The sequence below is a fragment of the Amblyomma americanum genome, chromosome 1 (genome assembly GCF_052857255.1).
Source record: "Amblyomma americanum isolate KBUSLIRL-KWMA chromosome 1, ASM5285725v1, whole genome shotgun sequence".
NCBI lineage: Eukaryota > Metazoa > Arthropoda > Arachnida > Ixodida > Ixodidae > Amblyomma > Amblyomma americanum.
In genome coordinates this window covers 214,492,209-214,518,989 of record NC_135497.1, presented here as the reverse complement: position 1 = coordinate 214,518,989, position 26,781 = coordinate 214,492,209, and the positions used below count along the sequence as shown (strand labels likewise).

The window sequence follows — 26,781 nt, the reverse complement described above, 5'->3', positions numbered from 1 at the left end:
CGTTATTCTTATAGCAATAAATGGCTGTTTGTGTCAGCCAGAGTGTCGTTCCTTTGTTCCGTCAGAGCAAGGCCCGCTGTGGTCGGCGTGCACTCGGTAGTGTACACTGTCACGAGGTGGGGACTGGCGGTTTTGAACTGTGTTAGCCACGATTAACCGAGGGGAACGCATTTATCTCCCCAATTATAACCTCACAAACTAAACACATGAAAGATGTCTTGAAGCTAGATAAAGACAGATTCTTTGAGTCTTTTCATTCAAGTATGCAAAAACGCCCTAAACAACTCTGGCAGCTTATCAAATTGAATGACAAAGATGCAGTGTTAATTCCACCGCTTAACAATGATGGCAACGTGATCCACAATGCCCTTGCAAAGGCAAAACTCATTAACCGATACTTCAGCTAGGTGTTTGCTAGTTGCCTGAGCAGCCATGACTATGAAGTGCTAATAACCGATGTGGGTGGTAAACACATGGAAGATATCGTTTTTGTTCAGCAGGGAATCCAGACATTGATGAAGCAACTGAATTCTTCAAATGCCGCTGGGCCAGAGGGCTTACCATCTGTGTTACTTTCTTTGTGGGTACACCCTGTATCTAAATACTTGTACGTTAATTTCACAAAATCGCTGCAAGAAAGTGTTTTGCCAGACGACTGGAAACTTGTGCATGACTTGCCAGACGGCTGGAAACTTTCGCATGTCATGCCGGTGCATAAGTTGGCTTCCTGCAGTATTGTGTCGAATTGCTGCCCGATATTACAAGTACAGTCCAGCCCAATTATAACGAACCTGACGGTTGCATGAATAGCATTTGTTGTATCCATTTACAGCCAGAAATACGAAGTCCGATGAAACTGGCTGGCGTGTGACTGTTAAGAAAGTTCTTTATGCATGACCGGTTTTACAGAGGAGGGCATATAGCAAAGCTTTCCAAACTCTGCGGAGTGGTCATACGTATGTTTCTCGAATAAGCCAAGCAGTAAGCTGCTTTAAGAACACGATTCATCTAATCGCGGTTGGAGCGTTCATGGCAACCGGTAACAGGTCGTCGTCCTTGTCATCAGATTCTTGGCAGTATGGGAGTGCTCGCACTTTGCGTACAATGGCTTCATCAGCGTATCACTTTGCAACGCGGTGTTACAATTCGCACCTCGCGAAGCCATCCCAGGCGAAATCAATGCGTTGTTACTAATCCACATGTGTCTAATCACGTGGATATTCAACAGCACCTCCAGTAATTTCTTAAACCATGCTTTACGGAAGCAATTTCCGATGCACTCTGCCGCCAGTCTCATTCACATGGCCTTAATTATTTCTACAGCAGCGAACAATGATATCCAAACCAGGATGCTATCAGCATGCGCTGTATGTAGTGCCGATGCTGGGACATCTTGAGCGTGTGAATGATGCCCATGGTTGGTGGCTGAATCCTACACTTTTTCATTCGGTGGCGAGAATGTTGTCACCACAGTCAGAAAACGCAGCACCTAGTGTGTCGCAAAGTTGTCAAGAAGGAGCAGAAGCTCCTATATATTTTTTTTTGCTATGTCATGGTTGTACTCAACAAGCCACTTGACGAGAAAATCCTGCATTATTTTATGCAACTTATGCCTGGTTGCCCATTCCTCAAATAACAACAAAAAGTGACGCATTATGCAGACCTTTGTGTTCGGCTTGTAGTGTACGAAAGTGTACCTCCCATAGTATAACAGCGGACTAGACTTACTGATCACAAAGGACAGCCGCCGGTCGCAGCCATTCACGAAAGTTTGCAGTGCCTTCTACCAGCGCAGGTGTCGCCTTTAAAGGCATACATTTTTGATGGCACTATTTGGTAAAACTGCAGTTTTGTCGGCAATGTCTCACTTTCCTGTTGCAATTTTAGCTTCTCATATTCTTTCCAAGGGCGGGCCTCACATTGGCTTGGAGGTGCTCTTCAAACTCCATGCTTACTGGATGCGTGAGTTTTTTGACTGCGTGGCCGAATTTACGGTGCAACTTCTTTAATTCTAACTGAGTTATGCTGCCACAGTTATTCATTGTATCTGAGGCGCAGTCTCACTGCCCTAATGCATATTTTTACGGTTGCACCACCCTCATTCGTAATTAGCAAGCGTTTGTTATAAATGCAGCTGTTCTAAGTGGGCTTGACCGTATCAGCTGTTAAGTTCTTGAACATGTTTTCTTCACAAACATTATGAGTCATTTGAATGCTTTTTCGTTACTAAGCCCCCTGCAACACGGTTCCCGCACTGGTTTTTCTTGTGTTATGCAGCTGATGGAATTTACATATGATCTGGCTAGTGTCATAGACAATGGATTCACTATTGACTGTATCTATTTAGCTTTCATAAAAGCCTTTGACTTAGTCCCTCCTTCATTGCTGCTTAGAAAAAAATTTACAGGATGGCTACGACTGCTTAATGCAAGATTCACGACAGCTTTTAAGATATTTGTACTTTACGATAGGTTGTGGTAGCGAATATGAGAGGGACCTCTCTGTATAGTTCTAGGCTGCTCTTTTTAGTTTTCTACAAATAAGTCGTTTTTCGTCTAGGTCTGCTCTCCAGTCCATCGCTCTAGAAGCGGAGCGTCGCCAATGATCCTCTCCTCGGGCGGCGCGTTTCGCAACAGCTGTTGCAGATCGACCATGTTACATTCCTCCGCTCTCTTCATACCCTTCCTCCTTCTTCCACGGTAACCACGTTCCCTATGGTTACCACCACCATGGGGGTCAGGGGTTATGGCGCTTTGCTGCTGACCTGAAATATGCGGGTTTGATCCCGGCCGCGGCGGTCGAATTTTCATGGAGGCGAAATTCTAGAGGCCCGTGTGCTGTGCGTTGTCAGTGCATGTTAAAGAGGCCCGGTTGGTCGAAATTTCCGGGCCCCTTCACTACGGCGTCCCTCATAGCCAAGAGTCATAAACCAAAAATAAACCCGATGTTTACCATGGTACGCCTTCCTACACTATTGCCATGGCCTCCTCTCACTGTACCCTCCTTCTATGTGAACCGTCCTTCTCCTAGGGTAACCATCCTCCGGTTAAGGATTCGACCACTCTCCTGATACCCTCCCCCTTCCACGGTAACCATCCTCTGGATGGTTCCTGTGGTAATCACCCACCAGTTATGCATTTCTCTGTTCATGTGATATTCCTCCTTGAATGGTAACCACTTTCCAAGTGGTTTCCATGGCAACGCACCCACCGATGGCTGCAACAGACGACTACTACTGACAACTACAACAGATGACATTCTACTACGACATGAAATTCAGGAGCGGGCGCTTAACAGCTGTCACTCTAAAATTGTCCTGGTACAATATAATTTGTTAAATTATTGCATGCATTCAACAATATTTGCATTTCAGACTCCAAATAGTTGTGTTAAATGGAACACAGTCTGATCAAGTAGACGTATCGTCTGGTGTACTGCAGGGGTCGGTATCGGGGCCACTCCTCTTTTTAATCTAAATGAATTATATATGTTGCAGTATTTCTTCAATAATGCATTTATTTGCAGATGACTGCGTTTTGAACAGGGTTATTCATACTACAAGCGTGAAATTATAGAAGCCCGTGTACTATGCGATATCAGTGCACGTTAAAGAACCCCTGGGGTCGAAATTTTCCGAGTTCTTCACTACGGCATCCCTCATAGCGTGTGTCGCTTTAGGACGTTAAACCCCTGTAAACCTATAAACCAATCATACTGCAAATGTTTGTTTTGATCTGCAGAATGATTTGACATTGATTACCAACTGATGCAATTCCTGGCGAAAGGATATTAACATAGAAAAATTTGTGTACATGTGTTTTACTAGAAAAAAGAGCTCTCATGACTTTACATACAGCATTAACACTGAAAAGTTGTCAGCAGTTTTGAACATAAATGCTAGGCATGTGCGAATATTCGATAATTTTGAATATTCAGTTGAATATTCGATATTTGATTCAATCTGAATGCTTGGCATTGGAAATCTCTAAGTATTCGCCTCAAGCAAATAACGTTTCTGGAACTCTGGCTGCGTGTGGTTTCGGTTCAGCATACGTCCTCTGGCATAGCACAGTGGCGCATGCGCAACGGAAACCCTGACTCCACACGATGGGCCTGCGCTCCGCCCATATGCCCGAGGCAACAGATGTGAGCAGGCGGAACTGTGGCACACAGATATGTACGTGCCACATGTCTGTGGTTACGTTACCCACGGTGCGTACACACTGTAACAGACATGGCGGTGTGCATCAGTAGAGAAATTTAGCGCAGTGCGATCCGCTTCCACATGCCGCCAGTGTGTGCACATGCCTGTTGGTCCTGACGGGGCAGGCATGTAAACAGCTGGCTGGCGCCTGTCGCCTTGTGATGGCCTCAGGGCGATCTGAGCATGTGCAATGGCTCGCTGTGGAAGCGGATCGTGCTTTGCTAAATGTTTCTAATTGGAGGACACACGGCTCCTTTGACTTCCGCTGAGGGAGTCTGAGCTGACTGCAGCTGCCGCAGCCGCTCTTCTCCGCGTGAAATTTGCTAAACAAGCGCGACAGCACGAGCATGAAGGGTGGCTATCACAAGGTGCATGGAGATGGGTGCTCCCAATGCCTGACGCGGGATGGCGCTAGGTGCGGACGGCTTACGCCTAGCAGGTGTCATGGAGTCACCGCTTAAAAGCAACAGCTGCGCAATGCCGCAGTTGCAATTAAGAACAGCAGTTGGAGGCCCCACGTATAGGTTTCAGACCCTGCAAATACATTTGTTCAGCATGCAGGTCGACTCCTCCAATTGCTGATCGACATTTTTGTAGAAAGTCGACACAGCTTCAGTGAATGTGACAAAGCTTCAATATATTCTCTCTTTGTTTCATTTAAAAGCCTAGTGTGTTCAAAAATATATGATTTTGAAAATGATTACTGCGCTTTTCAACATTTTTGTGTGCCAGAAGTATTCGAAATATTCACTTCGAAATTATTTGAGAAAATTACTCTTTTGGTTTCGTATTAGCTTCAAACCAGAAAATCCCTATTCGCATATTCCTAATAAATGTTTTGGTGTTTACTTTACTGCCAAGTTGTCCTGTGCACGCCAATTATTCAAGGATTTCAGTGTTTCAAGTGCAAAGGAAAACGTTGCATGGGAACCGCCACAGCAGCGCAGAAAATCATTGAGGCTAAAATTTCTCCACAGTGTATATGACAGCAAGACTGGCATTAATCGGGAGCATTATCTTTGCAATCTTGACTAAGTCTCACAGCAGCTTGATCATGCTTATAAAATCAAAGAAATAAAATGCAGAACGAACTTCTTCAAGGTGTCCCCAGAAGAATTTGCGAATGGAATAAACTGCCACATGATATTGCTATCGTTACCTCCACTGATGTATTTTCTTCCTCTGCAGAATATGCTTTGTAGTTAAGCCTTTGTTCATTCAATTGTTGTAAATTTTGTTGCTTTCTTGCTTGTTTATTTTTTTCGTTACATTTTTTTTTGCTTTTTTTTTTTCCGGTTGTGTTCTTATACCCCAGCCATTGGATCTTCAGTGGTTGTATGCTCTGTTGCTTGCTTGCTTTGTTTCGATTGCTTTACTTGCTTTTCATTGGTTATGTTATTGTTGCTTTGCCCCCCCCACCCCCACCCTACCTACTGTAGTGCCTCACGGCGCTGTGGTTGCAGTAATGAATAAATAAAAAACGAGCAAGCCTCCGCTAACGTGCCGCAATGCGCGACCTTCGCCGCCCTGTGGTTAGTACAGTAGAGGCATTTAGCATAGCATGTACGACCACCACTTGCCGCATAGTGCGCACTGAACATACACAGATCGTCTTGACGGTGTCAGATGGCGCTAGGTGCTGGCCAGCTGCGTGCTCACCTGCTGTGTTGGGACCAATCAAAGCGCGTGTACTGACGGCAAGCAGAAGCAAATTGCGGCAGTGGCCATGGATTGCACCATGTTAAATCTCCCTAATGTTTCTCATTTCGGCGCCACGCCGACAGTCGACGTGTGCTGTCTCTGCTTTTGACTTCTAAGCTTGGCGATTTTATGGCGGAGACCTTGGAGAACTTTGAGTGGGGCGCGAGGCGAGGCCGTTTCCGAAGGAAAAGACTGGTGTGCTAACGTAAGGAGGGAACATGCAAGAAGAAGCGTGCCTCCACTTCCTCCTCAGAGAGCGGCAGCTGCTGCCACTTTATCAGTGCGCTTCCGCGTTCAAAGCAGGCACTCTCTCGTTGGCCATGTTGTTTCATGCATTGCACTGCTGCTATGCGGGGTTTCGTTTATTATAATTAAGTGCCTGGTTTGTGTAGTAGAGTTCGCTCTACAAAATAATGCCGGATAGAAGTCTCAATTTTTATAGTTCACGATCAGTGAACGAGAAAAAAATTAGGTTTTATCTCGTGACTCCATTTATCTTGAAATATCTGTTCTTATGTCTTCAAGTTACAGCAGGCTAAGTGTACTTATCTGCAGCAAATTAATGTAAAAAAAAAAGCTTGCCTTCAGATGCAGCTGGTAGTGGAGTAGAAAGCACATGGTGTCTTGACATACAGTATGTCAAGCAAATGGAAGTAAACAGCTACTTTTGCAGCTGACAAGCTTGTGTAACAAGCTATAGACGTCTTTTGTGAAACTCCTAGGTACTGGTTGACAACATAAACATAGTGAGAGATCAGTAAGGAATGAAAACACAAAACCCTGCTTATAAGTGATCTCTTATATAGCAGACAAAAACTCCTCTTCGGTACTCGTCTATACTATAGGCATTCAACTGTAACAACGAGGGAATGGTTGTGTGTGGTTTTGGTTGTTTCTCCATAGGATTCCGCTACGACTCTTTTTGAGCTTAACTTACAACAACCATGTTAATGGACATCTCAATTTTTGCACCAAACAAATATGCATAGACTGAACCTGTTTAGAACATTGGTCATCATAACGAATACCATGTGATGTCAACATTCCTTTTCTTTTTCTCTTTTCAGGAAACCATCAGTGGGGTCTGCCACTGCTCCTCAACTCATAGGTTCAGGCAAGTAAAGGAAGATTTTCTTTGCTGCAAGTTGAAATATTAAAAACAAACCTTTTCTCTGAAATGGTGTTTAAAACTCGAGCAATGCTTAAAAACTGGTTTTCTTCGGAATCACAATTGCTGTGTTGTCTCACCTGTAGGTTTTGGCTTATGAGCCAGCTAGATCGTGTTGTGATGTGGTTTTAGTTAAGAAGTTGCTGTAAGATGTTGCTTGTGATGTGTGGTACATTTGCACTCAGTAGGCCGGAGAACAAAGATAAGAAAACTCTGCCAGTCTAGAGGTGCACATCACTTCCTGTGCTTTCTTCCTCAGATGCTCCATGCTTTGAAGCTGCGGTCACCATCTGCCAGAGCGGTAAAAATAGTTGTGCCCTTGTCATGGTTAATATGGCTAACTTGTCATGGTAGTGTGGTAGTGTGTTATAGACATGTCAGTTGCTCGCTTCATTTCTTTTAAACAGTAGTATAAAAAGAAGGTGAATAAAGATTGGTGCCACCATGGTGTGACCAGAAAAATGGATGACATGTGAACAGGGTTATGATTAAAACCCAGCACTGTTCACAACACTTATGCGCAATACAGCAATGTTGTGAGTACCTAACAGTGTGCACACTAGAGTTGTTGAACAGGCATTTACACCATTTGCCAGAGGCAAATGCACAGTTTTCCAATGTCTAGGCTGACAGTGGTGCAATGTTCTGTGCATTTCTGGTGGTACAGGTCAAACAGTTGCCTCTCGAATGCATCTATGCTGATTTGTTTGATCAGGTCTGTAAATGCTGCTGGGACCTTTGGGGCACACAAAATGATGGCATTATCAGCTCCCGCAGATCAGCAAGTTTTCAATGCTGTTGCAGTAGAAACTACCTGACGACTCTACACGGTTATGTTGGCTGAGCTAATCGATAAATTTCTAGCTAAGCCTACATATTCAAGTCAACTTGATGAAATACCATATATACTATAGTAAGGGCAGCCCCATGTAAGAGCTGTGCCCCCAGCTTGGCAGCCATTAATTAAAAAAAAGGGGTGAGCCAAAAGAATTGCTTCATGTGTGCATAATTTTGCAGACGTGGTAAGTTGCACTGGGAGCTCCTAGTTGATAACTTCCTGCGATACTAAGTGCGACAACACACGTGTTGTTCCGCGTGCCGTTCTCTGCCTGGAACCGCGAACATGTGGTGCCTCAGTGCTGCGAAATTGTCTTGTGCGCTTGGCGTTTGCACCAGAAAGGACAAACTATTATGCTGTGCAATGAACTATAATTACAAAAACTAGACATGGTTCGCCATTCAGGCTGCTGCTGTGCAAATGGCTACGTGCGTTAAAGGGACACTGAGGAGAACCCTATCAAAATTTTTTTGTTAGCAAAATCCGATAGTTCGGCATTTCATTGCTTTGTTGCCGCTTGTCCAGGAGCGAAAGATGCATTTATTTCAAAGAAATTTGGATTCGAAGTTGAAAACGTTTTTCCCGCCGCTCCAATTCAAACTCGAGAACTCTTATGACGTCACGGAGTACTCTTATGATGTCACAGGACGGAGTCACGTTAAACGTGACGTAAACGGAGACTCCGTGATTTCTGGCGGCTAGCGGTGCGGTCTAGCAGCTGCCGAAATGAAAGCTACCACCGCCGCACGTTGAAGGCATCTATCGGGGGTCGCTACCGTCGCTTCGTTTACATTTGCACCGGTGTCTTGCCAGCGTTACGATGGATCCCGTTCCCGAACCCGACGACGTAGTTCTCGCAAAAACTCCGGCCTGCATTTCGGTGACCTCAGCCCCACAGAGCGTGCGACGCTTTTGAGGGAGCACGGTTAGGTTATCCGCCGGCGGGTCGTTTCCCCCTTCCTCTTGAGCAGCCGTTTCAAACTAAATATCATAACCCCAGTGCGGGGAGTCGCGAGGGGCCAAGACAAGGTCGGCGCCTTGCGCCCATTGGAGGCTGGCCGAGGTTTTGGGGCCAATGGATTGTGATTCCTTGAGCGGCGCGGTTGCACGGCGCAGCAGGCAGCGTCGAGATCTCCCACGGTTGCAGGGGCCAAGTTATTTATTTATTTATTTTTTTGCCACAAAAACCGGATGATTGCTCAAGGGCGGTCACGTTTAAAGTTGGCGTCTTGAAACTAAAGCCGGCACACGACGCTTCAACGGTGTCCGCTAGATCCAACGGGTCCACTGGATCGGCTCTCTCGCCCACTTGCATGTACCTTCAGATATGTACTGTGAATGGATTAAAATAGCTGAGCTCGAAAAGAACAGCTCCGCCCAACTGCCGAAGCTATTGAATTACGTCACAACGCGCATCTCGCCGCGGAGCTGAATCAGTCTGGCCGGGCTGGTGGCGGCTGGCGCACTCGGTGCGAAAGAGAGACATGCTCCAAGTCTCCCCGCCAGTGCAGTTACAGTGCGCCGAAGCCGCTGAACGCGTCGGCGGTCAAGCGCATTGGGCGTATAGAGGGTCTTGCTTTGGCCGATGTGACGTCGCCGTGCAGCGCGCGCGCGCGCGTTAGGCCGGAGCATAAATGCGCATTAACAGAGCCTGCGCTTAACCGCTAACCAACGTATTCGGTGGCGGCATCCATGGGAGCCACTGAAACTCCCGCCCACTCACTCACTGAATAAAAAAAGAAATCATGTGCCGAGGTTCGGAATCGAACCAGGGCCTTTGGCGTTTTGAGGCGGAGATGCTAGCACTCCGCCACGACGGCTCTAGTTACAACCATCAATAAAGGCGCATCTAGTGAATGCTGTCTTCTGATGCAGAAATCTCCACGCTTTCTCTAGGTATATCCTGGCCTAACAGAGCTACGCCATCAGCAATTTTTCTGAACTGCCTTGTACCTTGTCTCTCGTCCCTAATAAACGATTTCCGTTAAGTAGTTTGAAGTTGACTGGCACAGCCGGGAATGTTTCGCCGGGCAAGCGTGCGAATACACAAGTGCTGCCTTGTACGATCACCGACCATCGTGCCATCATAGCTTTTCATCGACCGTGGCGATCATCTGACAAGCCTTAACAGGCTTCTTCCAAGGTTAACTTGCACTTGAAGCGGCACTTGAGTTCCTCAGCTGTTCGGCGCTTGTAAATCGAGGCGCGTCAAAAACAAAACCACGGGGCACGCAAAGCTCATAGACGCGAAGCGCTATAACAAATCAAAACTCTCCTGGCCCCCTGTGGCGCCGCCAAGCATCGGTTTTCTTTGCTTCCAACAGTCAGGTTGCCTTTTGTCGGCCTTACTTGTGTTATAAAAGTTCACTCTTGGTTTTAAAACAAAGCTTACTTCAATATTGATCTGCGCAACCTACCTTTGTCAGCCTCAGAGATTCGCGACACCAAGTAGGATGGAAAATTCCTCCAAGGTGGCGTCTCTTGTCCTATGGCGTCACCACGCTTGTGTTTGCGAAATTGGCCTGTGGCGGTGATACCTCTGTTTTGGTTCTTGCTATTTTCTACCTTACAAGAGCTTTGTTTTCAGTAAGAGCGGCGTTTTTGTGATCAGGAGCTGGTATTCTATTGATACAAGCCAAGTTCAATTTCTCCTCAGTGTCCCTTTAACACTCCGGATGCTTTCTGCGGAATATTGCACATTCTTCGTTCTCAATTTGTGGAATTTAAAATTTTCTGCTGCAGAAAGTTCGGGGCCATACCCATGCCTTCACACCTGCTTAAGGTGAGTGTGTGAGTTGAGGCATGGGTGGTCACAGATCTGACGTCTGATCTTGGTGTCATACATGCGCATCACCTACCAAGTGTTGTCTCCACCGGATGGAAACACTTATTATATAACTGCGCTGCTTTGCATTTACTCGGTGTGAACATGGCTGGTGATATGCGTGCAACGCAGATATCTGACCAGTCAGATCTCAGCACTTTGTGCTTGCCATATGTGTATGGTGCACCTGCTTATGGAGCCAGTGACAGCTGCACCGGCCAGACTCTGGGAGAAGCATAAAAAAAAAATTGACGATGGCCTAGCTCTGTTAGGCCAGGATATATGTAGTGAAAGCGCGGCGACATCTGGTTCGGAAGAGTTAATATATGAAAGGCGCGCATTTCCTACATGTGCCTTTATTCACGGTTAAACCTTAAGCCGTCGTGGCGGAGTGTTAACGTCTCCGCCTCAAACTCTAAAGGCCCTGGTTCGATTCCCAGCCTCGACGCAGGTTTTTTTTTTATACAGTGAGTGTGCGGAGGGTTGGCCACGTGGTCGGTCACGGGGTGCGGAGCAGCTGCCGGCCGTGCGGTGCCGTGGCTGGTCATGTTGTTCGTCATGCGGTTGATCGCATGGCCAGTCACGTGGTTGGTCACATATTGCGGTTTCCAGAGGATGCGCAGACCGGCGAGGCGCTCGTGGTGGCTCCGGCGTGCCAGCTGTGTGCCTTGTGACGTCACTGCTCCTCGCGGATGTGCAGCACAGCTTTCCAGGAGCCACACGAAACTGCTCAACCTCGGCCAGTGTAGCTTACACTACAAAAATTGAAAAGAATGTGAGCTTGGAGCCTCCGCTGCGCGGCTAGTCAGTGGGGCACCCTTGAAGTGCTCAAAATTTGGAAGAAGAGAAAAAAATAGGAAAAGTTCTTGTTGCAAGAGTCACTGTGGTGCAGAGCAAGAGGTGGCAAAAAAGAGAACTTGACTGGTGTTGGTTCCCAGTGAGGTCATGTGAGCTTGTGACTCATGATGCTGCTACCAATTACACTGCCCTTCTATCACGCTGCATACCCTCACTGCATTGCAAACTGATGCAGTATGACATGCTGAGAGTCAAGTGCATCATTCTACATGCTACAGTGCGCATGTTTTGTTGCATCCAGCATTCAAGCCTTACTGGGAATACAAAGAAAGCCTTAGAAGCAAAAACAAAAAAAAGTTTTCACCAGAGGTTGTTTCGGACCTTTGAAAAAATTTATCTCTGCCAAAGCTTAAATAATTCGTCAGAACTCAGTGCTAGAGACAAGCAAGAGAAAAACACAGACCCAGTGCTGTCTAACAACTGACAGTTTTTAGTCACCCCTCTTTCTGTTTTTTTTTTTACGCCTTTGTCTTTCGTGCTGTGTTTTGCCTGGAAAGTTGCGACTAGGCCATCAGTGCAGTCTTGTATACTTCATTCCTTAAATGATTTCTGGCTAAAAAAGTATTCATGTGCAACTTTTTTTTTTCTCTGAATGCAGGAACTGCAACAGTTCCCTCTTTTACCAGCCAGCCTTTCCCCTCCAGTGGCTCGTTTGCACCTGTAGCCACATCTGCTGGTGCTCCTGCTCCTACTTCTCTGAGCGGTGCTGGATCCACGTCGCTGTTCTCGTCACTTCCTGCTTCCTCCACAGCCATGGCCTTTTCCTTTGGCTCTAGTGCCAACAATGCGTTCTCATTTGGTACCACGGGAGGGGGCCAAGCTTTCTCGTTTGCTCCTGCCTCTTCTGCAGTCACAGTGTCAAAGTCGACCCCAGCTTTGGCTTTGTCTGGAACCTCAAGCTCAGCATTTTTTTCTACTCCTGCGCCTTCCTTTGCAACTGCCACAACAACTGTGCCAGCAGCACCTCCACTGTCGATGGCATTTTCAACACCAACTGCATCTTCTGCAGCTACTCCAGCAGCACCAGCCTTTGGTATTCCAGCCTCGGCTGCGTCTGGCGCATCTGGCTTGCAGTTCAAACTACGTGCAAAGACAGATGCAGAAGCCCCGGGTGGGGCGCCTCAAGTACCCACCATTTTGCCAACACCTTCTCAGCCAGTAGTTGCACAAGAGACTTCAGCACAGGAGGCGAACACTGCATTATTAGGTGCTTCGGCACCCAAAGGCTCCACCCCTGCAGCAACAGCACCTGCTTCGCCACCCTCAGAAGAGGTGAAAGCTCATATTCCTCTGCAGGTTTCTTTAAATTAAAGCAGAAGGGTTGGCGAGTTGGTAATTCTAATTTCAGAACATTGCACGATTACAAAGCATGGGGACTTGGAGTGCCCTTGTCATTTTTACTGGTGCAGTGTTCCAAGATTTTTCCGAAATATGGGGGTCCTCATTGTGTTGTATAAGGAAAATTTTGAAGCAGGTTGTCTAGTTTCTTTGAGTTAATTAAGGTGACATTTTTAATTGGCGTTGTAGTTCTGTGATGGTAGGAGGTATCAGTAAAGCTGAAAAAAATAAAGTATTTATGTTCATTTGGCAGCCTTGCAAAGCCGAACCATCAGAGGATGCTATCATTGCAACCATGAATGAGGAGGTGAGCATTTTATCACTCTTATTAATAAATAAAAATTGGAACCAAATGCTTAATTTTCTTATCCTTATTGAATATTTGTCTTGTGTATGATACCATAATGCCATATCATGATTATTTTCATCCAACATGCTACTGGTTGGGACCTGCTGTTGAGGAGACTTGTCGGCACCTAAATCTTACAGATGCTCATTATGACCTTCAAGGTTACTAGTACATCATGCAGGATTAGCAGCTCTGTGCTACATCATAGATTTCATGGGCCATGACTTAAGTTGCTCTTTACTGATATGTGAATTCGGGTAGTGTATATTATCACCCTTGTCCAGCTGTGAATGCAAAAAAGTATGATGATCCTTAATGTTTTTTCTTTTACTGGCTTTTGTTCCGTGCAGTAATCAAAGTTCTCCTTGTGGTCCCATCCCTCATGCAGTTCAACCTCAGTACCCCCAAACTGCGCATGCAGGATTGCCTTTGCATGCTGGACAGAGGGTACTGTCTCGTGGACATTGCGTTAGGCCCTCACTGCAACATCAAAAAGAATTGACAGTTATGGGATTTTAGGGGCCCCGCTATTGTACTACATTTTGTGCGAGAACTTTTTTTGTACCTTTGATTGAAATGTCTTCTGTTTTTTATTATCTGTTAAATTTGCTGATTGCTCTTACCAACATGTTGTGGTACTCATTTATAGAGGTGGTGTTGCATGTGATCATGTGGTAGTTGTATAACATTGGCCACGTTACATTTTAACGAGATAGCGTTAAAGTTCCCGTTGTGCAGAAAAACCATTGTCCATCGGCATTGGGAGCAATAAATAATGGGGCGTAGGGTGGCCCAGGTGGCCACCCCCGGAGAAGCAACCTAGGGGGCTTACCTAGGCCACGTAACCTTGTGGCGTCATCACAACCTGCCTGCCGAATTGTGAGCAAACTAACCACCCTGCAGTTAAAATAATTGTCGCGAGCGAGAGGTTGCTCGGGAAGAGCAACTTGGGCCGCACAAGACCCTCCGGTGGCAGCACTTGCCGTCGCAGGGCAGTGGCGCAATGCTTAACCGCTGCACCATTGTGCAAGGGAGTGGTATGAAAACTCCCACGGACATATGAAGGTAAAGTTTTGAATTACGAATTCTGCATATATGGGCATTAACTTCTAGGCTTGTGCCTTAGGAGCGAAGGAACGAGCAACTGACTCGGATCTAGGCAAAAAAAGAACAGCCTGCTGTGGCTTCACATGCCACAGCCCCGCGCTTTCTTTATTTAATGAAGGCTCGGGAAGCAGTCTCAGTGGTGATGTCACAAATGGGAACAGCCTCTGGCCAGCGTGTGAAACGGTCGACCATGGTGAGGATGTAACGGTAACCTTGTGACACGGGTAGAGGACTGACGATGTCGAGATTAACATGGTCAAAACGACGGCCGCGGGGGAAGGAAGGCCTGGGAAGGAGTCTTGGTATGACAGAAGACTTTTGTCGTCTGGCAGGGGAGACGTGCGCATCCATGCGCACACATCATCATTAATACCAGGCCAGACATAGCGCTGGGTGAGAAGGCGCTGAGTAGCCTGAATACCAGGGTGACAAATGTCGTGGAGCTAATGGAAAATGATGCGGCGAAGTGCAGCTGGAACAAAAGGGCAGGCAAGGTCTGCTGAGAGACCGCACAACGAGGGCTCAGGCGAGCACGGATGAGGCACAAGCCGTAGTTGAGGAGAGAACGGGGGTTCTCCCGAAAAGCCTTGAGCTTGCTGTCATCCTGCTGTGCGGAAGAGAATGTGGCCCAGTTGATGGTTGAAGCTGGAGAGTCAACCGCAGCGATACGTGAAAGGGCATCAGTGGCACGCTGTTGCCGGCACCCTTTACGTGATGGATGTCGGTTGTAAATTCTTACATATAAGCGGGGTGGCGAAGTTCGCGGGACACATATTTTGATGAGTTGGTCTGGAAAACTTGTGCCAGTGGCTTGTGATCGGTGAGCGGGTGAAACTTGCATCCTTCCAGAAAATGTCAAAAAATCTGGATGTCGGTTGTAAATTCTTACATATAAGCGGGGTGGCGAAGTTCGCGGGACACATATTTTGATGAGTTGGTCTGGAAAACTTGTGCCAGTGGCTTGTGATCGGTGAGCGGGTGAAACTTGCATCCTTCCAGAAAATGTCAAAAAATCTGTATGGCAGTGCAGATGGCGAATAGCTCGTGGCCAAAGACGCTGTATCGTGTCTAGGCTGGGGATAATCCTAGATGGTCTTTGCATGGGATGGAAGAGGGCGGAAACCATGCGATGATATATGATGTCCCAAGAACTCCAGCCCAGAGGCGCCAAAGACATACTTGGTTGCATTCACGGATAGGCCATACTGCTGTAAGCATTGGAAGAAGTCATGTAGATGGCGCTCGTGAACTTCAGGCATAGGGCTGGTGATGAGGACATCATCGATGTGCGTTAACACAGAAGGGAGGCCCTGCTTGACCTCTGTGATGAACCGCTGGAAGGTTTGAGCCGAATTGTGGAGCCCAAAAGGCATCTGCACATACACAAACAGACCAAAGGGCTTCGTGATGGCGGTCTTAGGTATGTCGGCGGGCTCGACGGGTATCTGATGGTACGCCTTAACCAAGTCCACTTTGCTAAAGATGGCGCAGTCGTCTAGGTGCAATGTAGTGTCCTGGATGTGAGGCAGTGGATAGCTGTTGTGAACAGTCTTGGCATTCAACGCTCGATAGTCCCCGCATGGACGCCAGTCACTAGGATCCCGCCTGGGCACTAGATACAGCAGGGAAGCCCACGCACTCGACGACGGGTGTATAATGCCGAGCTCCAGTATGTGGTCGAACTCCCATTTGGCGACAGCCAGATGGTCCCCAAAGAGGCGATGTGGGCGAGCGGCGACTGGTGGGCCACGGGTGACGATGTGATGGGTCACCGTATGCTTAGGCGGCTCAGTGAAGTTGCATGGCTTGGTCGACTGTGGAAAGTCCCCCAGGATTTTCTCGAATGGCAAGGAAGGTATCAGCGTGCGGATGCCGATGAGAGCAAGACCAGGCAGGACTCCAGAGATGGAGTGTGGGGTTGGAATTGGGGAGATAAGTAGGTTCTCCCCACTCAATCGCGGCTGACACGGTTCAAAGCCGCCCGAACCCCACCCCGTGATCGCATACGCTACTGAGCGCACGCCAACCACGGCGGGTTTTGCTCTGAGGGAACAAAGGAACGACACATTAGCTGACACAAACAGGCATTTATTGCTACAGAAACAATAACGCCAGCTAGCAACCAGGTACGCTAATGAATCAAGGTCGTCCGACTCACCAGCAAGGTTCTGAGCGAATGTTCGCCCGCACTAGGGCAAGGGATATATCCTCCGAAGGCCGGACGGGACGAGTACGGGAGCCTGTCTCCCTGTCGTTTCCTCGCCCCGCCGGCGAAGAGCGGAGCCGCGAGCGACGCGTCCGCTCGCGCCGATTATCCCAGCCGAAGCCCCTCTCCCGCCTGCGGGCTTTGGCAGTCTCCGCGAAGCGATGCTGGCGCCCTCTCTTGCCAGTTAATGTAACTCGCAAGGGAATGCGCTCAGCCTTGAGGTGAGACCGCCGCTGCACGGTGCCTCGCGGGAAAGCAAACTCAGGGGGCTGCAGGGCAAGTCCCCACATCCCCCCAACCTTAAATAGACCCACGCGCCTGAAGGTACATGCTATGGAGGAGTCTCCTGGTCTTCATGTCCTTGAGGCACGTCTTGCAGCGGAGGTCACGCCGACAGCTTCCGCGGTATTCCGAAGGCGGCGTGAAGGTCTCCGCTGGGACGACTCGTATGGCCTGCGGACCACCGTGTCCGCAGGCCCGCGAATCGAAGGCCGGTGGGAAAACTGCAGGCCAGGATCCTGCAGTAGTCGCCAGGGCAGCAGCAGCCGGAGGTGACTGCTGACTGGTCTCGCCACAGCTGTCCCGGATGGATGCGGCGAACAGGATACAGGCTGCTCCGTCACAGCAGGTGGCAGCGAGACGATGTGCACCGGTCAGCAAGCCTGGGTGGCTCCACCGAATCTGCAAAATTGCCGAAACGCTCTCGGCATGCCTTTAACGTAGGTCACGGGAGGGGAAATGGCATCCGCAAGGGCCTCGTGGCACAATGCCTAACTCGCTAGCAAAACGTGTCGGCGGCTGTGCAAACGCAAAGTTCGAGTGAACAAAGCCCTTTCTTGAGTTTAATGAGACTTCTCAGTTCGTGCGAGGTTAAAAAAAAAAAAAAAAAACGGGCGGGCAGCAAAGTGCGCCCCCTCTCAACGACACGGTCCGGTGGTCGTGTCTCTTTTAACGTGGTGCAGGCAGCTCCGAAAAGCCTCAGGCCTAACTACCACTCCGACAACGACCGTGACCACAACAAAGACCCGAAACGGGTTATGTGCGCGCAGCCGCGAGGAGACGTCAGCTTTGTGGGGTGGTTTTACCCCGCTCACTGCACAAAGCAGCTTCTGAGCGGTCGGCGCCCACCGTATCGGACGATGTCGGAGCGCCCGGTGCCGAGCTGCAATACCAGCGAGCTCGTAGCGGCACCCGTGGCCCCAGGCCACCCGGCTCCCGGAGCCGCGACTCCCAGAGTCGAAAAAGAGACAGTAGAGAAAATATATACAGAAACTCGGACCACCCACGCGGCTTCCGTACTCACTCGCTTCGGGCTCGGCGACTCCGCGGGCGCTAGGCCTCGCGCTCCCTCGATGCGGACCAAGTGATTCTCGCGAAGAAACTCCAGGGAAAAAAAAATGTGCTGAGCATGTCGAAAAGTTCAAACATGCTGCAGCGCGATACACCTCGCACTCAAGAAAGCATGCCGCAGGTCCTAGCGATCAAAATTCACTCTAGGCCTAGCACGTGTCAAGTCCGGACAAAGAGCGCTCCTCGAACCGAACCGACAGTCGTCCAATGTTCCCAAGAGCAGGCCCCACGTTGGGCGCCAGATGTGGGGTTTGAATGGGGAAGATAAGTACATTCTCCCCACTCAATCGTGGCTAACACGGTTCAAAGCCGCCCGAACCCCACCCCGTGATCGTGTACGCTACCGAGCGCTCGCCGACCACGGCGGGCCTTGCTCTGAGGGAACAAAGGAACGACACATTGGCAGACACAAACAGGCATTTATTGCTACAGAAACAATAACGCCAGCTAGCAACCAGGTACGCTAATGAATCGAGGTCGTCCGACTCACCAGCAAGGTTCCGAGCGAATGTTCGCCCGCGCTAGGGCAAGGGATATATCCTTTGAAGGCCGGACGGGACGAGTACGGGAGCCTGTCTCCCCGTCGCTTCCTCGCCCCGCCGGCGAAGAGCGGAGCCGCGAGCGACGCGTCCGCTCGCGCCGATTATCCCAGCCGAAGCCCCTCTCCCGCGCGCGGGCTTCGGCAGTCTCGCGCACAGCGATGCTGGCGCCCTTTCTTGCCAGTTAATGTAACTCACAAGGGTATGCGCTCAGCCTCGAGGTGAGACCGCCGCTGCACGGTGCCTCGCGGGGAAGCAAACTCGGGGCTGCAGGGCAAGTCCCCACAGGAGAGATGAGTTGAACCATCAGTCAAGCGATGACGTCGCACGCTGACGTTCAAGTCGTAGTAGGAAAGGAAATCCAATCCGATGATCGGGTGGACCACACAAGCGATGACAAAGACTCATCGGAAAGTCCAGAGAAGTCTGAGGGTGAGGGAGCGAAGACTGTATGTCGCTATAAACGACTCGGCAGCACGGAGCGAGTGCCCCGTTGACTTGGAACGGTCAGCCTTAGTCGGGGGCACAATGCTGATCTCCGCGCCCGTGTCTACGAGGAACCGGGTGCCAGATAGCTTGTCGGTAATTATAAAATGCAGCCGCGACGACAAGCGAGATCACACACCGCCTTCAGTGATCTCAGCGGGCGTTTTCCGACTATGAACAGGAAGATGTGCACTTTGTGGCGCGGTGCTGGAAGTGGCAGTGGTACCAACCTAGAGGCGGAGGGCTGGGGCTCCGAGCATGACGAGCCCGTGAAGGGGAGTGTTGGCTGGGACGAGGCGAATGGTCCGCCCTGGGCGGGCGCTGGAGAGCAGCGACCGCGGCTGTTAGCTCATCGATGCGGGCCTCAAGGCGCGAAATCGCTGTGGCAGGAGGCGACAAGACAGTAGAGACGGACGGGGAAGCCACCTCTTGCACATGATCAGTGAGCTCTGCCAGGCAGTTGAGGGTCACGTTCTCAGCCACCACGAGGACAAGGCGAATTGGCTGAGGGAAGCGGGTGAGGAAGAGCTCTCAAAGCAACACAGTGTGGGTGGAGCCGTCACGCTCCCTGAGATCCCCGAGATGCTGCCGCATCCGGTGCTGCAGTTGGGATGGGCGCCGGTTGCCAAGGTCCTCCGCGGTAAGGAGCTGCTGGAGCCGGGCACGGTCCTACAGCATGGGTCTCTCCAGCACCTTGGTCTTGAGGTGTTGATAACGTGTATTGCCCGTGAGTCCAGAGAGAAGATCCGAGAGTTCGCAGGCCACATCACGAGGAAGCGTGGAGACAACCTGGTTGCAGCACGTTGCTTCCGAGGTGATGCGATAGAGGCTGAACTGTCCCTCGATCTGTAAAAACCAGGCTTGCAGGTTCTGAGGCCAGAAGGGAGGGAGGTGAAGCCACAGTGACGCGACGTCCTACGGGCGCGAGTCCCGTTCAGTGGAGTGGTCGCCCGGCTCAGTCATGATATTCGTCCTAAGTCACCACTTGTAGGCTTATGCCTTAGGAGTGAAGGAACGAGCAGCTGACTCGGATCTAGGCAAGAATTGAACAGCCTGCTGTGGCTTCACATGCCACAGCCCCGCGCTTTCTTTATTTTCTTTCTCGCGCGGGCACGCTTTGGCCGTGCTCTATGTACAGCCAAAGGAGGGCGCTACAAGCTCATTAACGCTGTCACGTTATAGACAAGCATCAGGCCATGACGTCAAGGAGATGCGGCGGTGCTGGCCTCAGCAGTGACTTTCGACGTGTAGGTAAAAAGCGGAACTGTCCGCTTTCAGTGCGCCAAGTTGACGTGTTTTTGGGCATAATTCACGGCATGACGATAAATTGTGGTGCAGTTGGTTGAGCCGCAATGCAGAAGAAAGGAAGCTTCCACAAGTTTATTGTAGTCAGATAGGTGCGAAAGCGACGGGCAGGGGCCGAGGAGCAAGACAAGTTGGGCGATCATCAGCTTCGCGGCTACCATTGCGTTTCTGCATTGAAATCTAATCAGTTGGTTCACGTCTCTTGATTCGCATCGCTGCTCTGCGGTCGGGTGGTGAACAGTGCAAGGATCAAGTAACACCTGCAGCTCGATCACTCTTATTCTGTCGTGCTCTCAGCATAAGTTAGGCGCGATATTCAGTGTGGTTGAGGTCATAAGTTGAATGCAGGGGGCCATTTTCAGATGCGAATTACCTGCACAACGTCCCGCGCATCACTCTGCGTCAAAAAAAAGAGAAAAAAACTGCTGCCAGTCGCCTTCAGCGTACACAGCGTGCCGCTAAGTGCGCTACATTTGAAGCAGCAGCGGACTCGGTGTAGTAGCGCACGACGCATAGTTTTTTCTGTTTTCATTTTCGCGACCTTCAACAAGTGTGTCATTTCAACACCGGTTTAGCAACCTTAGGATATCGGAAAAGTCACGCAGTGTTAATTACTTGAATTTTCAGTTGTCGGTCTATCAGAGGCTGGCGAACACGGCAAATACCTCATAAAAAGCCACTCTGATTAAGCGGAATACACAGACATGAATGTAAATTATAAAATAAAAAGCAAAATGATTTATTTATATCGCTTAGCAGAGCAGGCGTAAATTTTGGTTGGAGCTCGAGGAGCATGTGCTTGTGCACCTTTCGGATCACATTTGCCTTATTTAATTCTGACAGTGAAAGCACTCAAAAAGACAAGGACAACAGAATTTGTCTCTCTCGCGTATGTCTCTCTTATTCTGTCTCTCTTATGGAAAACAGATTCGGCCACTCCCTGCCATGATTCAGTTAGCCTTATTTCAAGCCGCTATATGACTTAAATAAGTGTTAAGTAATTTCCAAGGTTTAGTTTGGTTTATGGGGGTTTAACGTTTCAAAGCTACTCAGGCTATGGGGACGCTGCTGTGAAGGGCTCCGGATATGTCGACCACCTGCGGTTAAAATGTGCACTGACATAGCACAGTACACGGGCCTGTAGAATTTCGCTTTCATCTAAATTCAACCTCCATGGCCAGGATCGAACCCATGTCTTTCGGGTCAGCAGCAGAGTGCCATAACCACTGAGCCGCCACGGTGGCTAATTGCCAAGATCGGAGTTAAGCGGCTCTGCGAAAACAGGAGTCACCTCACAAGGGTCGTCATGTGGAAAAGCTACTTCGCGTTGGGCATCAAGTCATGATGCACGACGTGATGCACTAGCAATCGGACCTGTATTGGCCCAGAAGTTGAGAACTGTGGGCGATTAGTTTTTCCCCATACCTCGCACTTTCACCCGCTCTAGCCGCTCTGTTACTTGTCGGGAGCGGATAAGCACCCGATGCAGCGCTCTGCCTGCTAATTCCTTCCGCCTACGAACAGGTCGAAAAAGTACAGAACTATTCTCCGAACATCAACAAAAATGTTTCTAACCAAAAGCTATAGGCACGCTTTGAAATATTCGCATAGTTTCGAAGGCAGTGTCACTTGGCGCAGTGTACGCATGCTGCGTTTTTGCCTACACCCCACGTCGCTACTGATCGCACCGCCACCTTTGTTTACAAACATGACGCTTGTTTATACCCTTAAGGCAGAGTTAGAGCGTCCTCTCTAATTGTTATTATGTAATGATTATCACTAATTTATGGACAGACAGTGCTGTCGTGCTTTTTAGTTATTTTGAGGAGTAGCCAACCTCCAATTGGAAGCCAACAGTTCTTCTAGTTTCTTATTTATTTGAAAAGGAGCTTTGTATAGACGTGTAAAGATAGCAATGTGGGGAAAATTTTATTGCTATTATGATGCACTTTTCCTTGTTGCTGGTGGTCGTCATTTGAACAATGCCAATTTTCTCTCTTCATTCATTGTTGCTAGTTAGTGCTATTATATTCTGCATTATGTCATTTGAGAATGTACATTGTTTCTATTTTTGTTCCTGTGTGCACTTTCCAGATTGTTGAGCTTGGAAGGGAGATGGAGGCCTTCAAGAAAAAGGTGCTGTGCAGAGCCATTGAGCCTGCCGGTAGTGATGCTGGCTTGATGAAGATGAAGAAGCTGGGCGTTGCTCTGGAGAGCACTGCCGAGACTTTAAGAAGTGATATGGAGGTCTGAGTTTCTCATATTTATTCCTCTTTGACAGAACATTTGTAGCTACTGCTAATTATTGTAACTGCTGATGACTGTCCTTATTCACCTTATTTTCTCTATAGGGTAGAAGTAAAAGCAGTTGCTATGTTCTAGGCTGTGTAATTTTTGCAGGCACTCTGAACAGCAGCATTTATTGCTTAGTGAGCTGGAGTTCAAAAATGCTTCTTGCACCTAGCTTCTGTCATGCCCAGGCTGGTTCATAGGCTCTTGTGGGCCTATAAACTATATTTTAGACCTTAACTAATTCCTTACCGTGCTTATTGAAGTTGATAAATTTGATTGACAGTGAGAGACAGCTCATTAAACCTATTTGCTGCCACCCTGGTCATGCAGCACCATCATGTGTATAGCTGAGAAACAGTACTTCACTTTCAGGTTGTTTTCTTATCTTCCGTTGGAGAGTTGTTTTTTTTTTGTACTTCTTGGAAGCTCTCAGCATGGTTTGATCACATCGAGCAAAATGTCTTCCATGTTGATCATGCTCAAAAATGGCACCTATCTTTAGATTCCAGTGCCTCAGTCAATGACTTTATGAAAGTGATACTGTTGTGGAGACAGTCACTCACTGGACCTTAAAGACTGAGATAGTCGGCATCATTTGACTCATGAAAAGCCTAAGCACAAGCCTCTTGTCATGGAGAAACTTAAAATTGCAAGCTTTGCAATGATGGGCACACAGTTGAACATCTAAATAGTATTTTTTGCAATTCGTGTGAAATGTGAATGTGCTTTCTGTAGCCTCCATGGGCCTTTTCAGGGGATGGCGCTGGGCTCACAGAGGCTAACTTTTTTTCTACTGATCATAAAACTAGCTTTGAACCAAAAACTTTGACTTCCCATAACCTTTCCCAACATAATAATGAAGAAGATGTATACACAGTAGAACACTGCTGTTACATTCCCAAAAGCTGCGTTCAGCTGGTTCGTTCTTTTGAGCTAGTCCCATCCAAGCTCCTATAAAAACCCATGCAGTACTGACTCGGGTCGTAGGTCACAACTGTGGCAGCGTTTCTACATGCTATGTCGCAAATTTCACTTCACTATAGTAATCTCGTGCTAGCATCTTGACAGCCTATGTTTACCGCACGTGGGACGGTGATGGCCGACCTGCCAAAACGAGTCTCAACTCCATTGGTGCTTAGTCACAACTGTGTTTGGTTGCTTCCGGTGTGTTACAGCCTCCCCGACGCCGAGCAGACTGATGGGTTACAGCTCTTGATGTAGTTCTGTCACTGCTGCGACATGAGCGCGGACGACCTAAGGCGCCAAAACAAAACTATGCCACGGCAAACGCTATGCAAGCAGTGCTGTTTGAAATGCAGTTGTATGGGTTGGCTCCAAGACATGGTTCTGCCATACGTGTCTGCCCTGCTGCCTGAGACTTCCAAATGCAATTTCTAGGTTCCTGTTTCTGTAGACAAGGATTGGGTGGATTTCAAGTAGCTGCTGTGAAAACTGCTTAAAAGTGCACACACGTGCCCAAACTTTGCCTATCTAGGCATCCTCCCTCTTCGCTGCGGCCTCCCTTCCACCAACAGCTGCTCAGGCAACCGGAGAGCCATCGCAGGGCATTTATAGTAGGATACAACTCAAGAACGCAGCGGCAAATACCCATCAAAGGAGGCCCTCCAGCCAATGGTGTCGACCGATGGTCATGACGTCGCTGTTGATCCCATTTCATGGAGGTATCTGACATTAACCTGTGATTTCACGCAAAGGGATTAACCGCGATGTCACGAGAACTAGTCACCGCCATTGGCTAGAGAGCCTACTTTGAGAGCCATTCGCTGCTGTGTTCTTGAGTTGTATCTGACTATGGGACATTCCGTCCATGCGAACGATCAATAGAGCCAAAAAACCTAATAAATTCCAGAGAAGCATGTTGTCCCTTCTAGAAGTAAAAAAAAAAGTAAAAATATGGCAGACAACATTGTACCATTCTTTTACACACTTCCCAGCTACAACACTTCCTGCCTGGTGCATTTTTCTTTTCTTTCCATTTCCGCAGTTTCTTGAAAAGTGCAACAGTGGGTTTCTACTGTACTAGAATTTTTTTACGCTCCGTATTTGGCTCCAGAAATTGGTATTTGTTTTTAAGTTTTTGTGCCTGTCAACTCAATGTTACAAATCAGTTTCTTTTCTTAACATGCCATGGCTGTTCTGTTTTGTTTTTTTTACATCGTAGAAAAGAGTTCAGATCATGTCATTGCTACGCCACTCGCGCCAGACTGCGCCAAAAGGCTGATCCTGCTATGCTGCTACATTATGACAAAATACAAGTACCGTATTTACTCGATTCTAACATGCACCTTTTTTCCGAAAAAAATCACCTAAAATTGACATGCGCATTAGAATTGGGTACAAAAATGTTAACTGCGCTAGCAACATCATATTGTCATCAACATCACAAAATGGCAGCTTGGCATTTCTCGCACATCGATATTATTGATATCGCCTACCTAGCCTAGCGCAGTCATGGATACCGATAGGTCTTGCTAGCATCTGAAGTATCTCTTCAGCTGGGCGCTGACGTGGACTTCAGCCAACATGTAAACATTGGTTACGAAGACACACGGAGTTCACTATGACGCTGGGCTGAGAAAAAAAAGGTGCTCTTGTGTGCAGAGGTTTTTTAAGCACAGAGTGGTGCAGCCGGGCAAGCGCCGCACAGATTGCGCAACCGTCGCCAACACTCCCGTCCAGGGCACACAGCGTCTTGGTGCTCTGTCATATTCACCGAGCGTGCCATTGCCATCAGAGCTCCCGTCGAAAGATAAATGCTTCGTTATGTTATCAAAGCACAGCATCTTGACGCGCTGCTAAGGTAAGGACTGCACTGCAGACGTCAATGAGAGTGTGAAGAAACGAGCTAAGGAAAGCTAGTGCTTAAAATAAGGCAATCTTGTTGTGTATGGAGGCAAGTGGCAATCCTCACATGCATTTGGTGCTCCTGAAGCTTATGTGCATGATTGGCGGATGCAGCTGGCAAGGCCTAAAAGGCTTAGTGCCGACAGAGCTCAAAGCCATCAGGTACTTGATCATGAATTTTGTGAAACGAAGTAGACTTTCGGTTTGAAGGTGAGCAGGCGTCTGCCAGAAAGGCGATTGAGGAGGTGATGCAGTCTGCTTCATTGTGACATTAGAGTGGTTGCAATAAAGGTTAGTTGTTTCAAGTCAGAAGATCATTTCTGTATCGAAGCATGAGAATCTGGTGTGCATTACAATTGAAGTCATTTCACTTTTTCCTTTTCCAGCCTTGAAAAACGGTTGCGTGTTACAATTGAGGGCATGTAGAATAGAGTAACTACAGTAATCTGTGCCAAACCTGTTCCAGAACGGTGCATGTAGTACAATAAACATCAGGGTTGTTGCTGTTGGGCAGATTTTAAAAGTAGCCAGAACCCAAAGTCAAATAGAACAGAATTGATATTATGAATACAACTTTTATTAATGAACAGTAAATAATAGCATTTTGAGTCAACACAAGAAAGAGACTAAGGAGCACAAAATTTTGGCCTTTTTGCTATGTGCATGCACATGGGTTATCTACAATAGATAGCGTTCTTGGTCGAATGTTGAGGGTAATTCTCAAGGTTGTGTAGATTTGTAATAAGATAGTAATTACTAATTGGCATTCACCCAAGCGCTGTCATATGGTTGCAAAGGAAAGCTATATAGTTTTCACTGAAACTTCGTAGTTGAAGAAAAAATCGCTCTGGCCCAGGGTTCGAACCCGGGACCACTGCCTTACCAGGGCAGTCTACCAATGCGGCTAACCAGGGCAGCTGGCAGATGATAGAGCAAGAACGACTTGATCAGCAACTCGAAGTGGGAATGGTGTTGGTCCAGTGTTTAGGAGAATCTTCCAAAGGGAAGTAGATTTGTAATGAGGGAGTAGTTACTCATTAGAATCCACCTAAGCACAGGTAACGGCTACGTTATTATCCATCCAAGTTTCTTGTCCTTTTGGCATTCTTCTCGGAACATACGCCTTGCATTTGCGTGCTTTTCCATGGCAGATGGCAGTCCCGCTGTAAACTTGGGTTGCACATGTGGTTTCTCGCCGGTATCATGCTTCTCGTGTTATAGTGTTAAGTGGCGTTATGCCATCCACATGCCTGCACCTTTGCGCATGGCTTTGGGTGCCTGGATGTGCACCATACCCGCTGGAAATAATGGGTACTCTTTATGTTTATGCTTACTTGCTATTGTATATGCA

The 26,781-nt window shown here is 48.2% G+C and overlaps 1 protein-coding gene across 1 annotated transcript in view; it reads left to right on the top strand.

Moving 5' to 3' along the window:
* Positions 1-26,781, top strand: part of LOC144114600 (uncharacterized) — a 200,596-nt gene that overhangs the window by 56,537 nt on the left and 117,278 nt on the right. Inside the window, 4 exon segments of the mRNA XM_077648452.1 lie at positions 6,973-7,019; positions 12,192-12,865; positions 13,185-13,238; positions 22,368-22,520. Of these exon segments, the coding sequence (XP_077504578.1) occupies positions 6,973-7,019; positions 12,192-12,865; positions 13,185-13,238; positions 22,368-22,520 (928 nt within the window).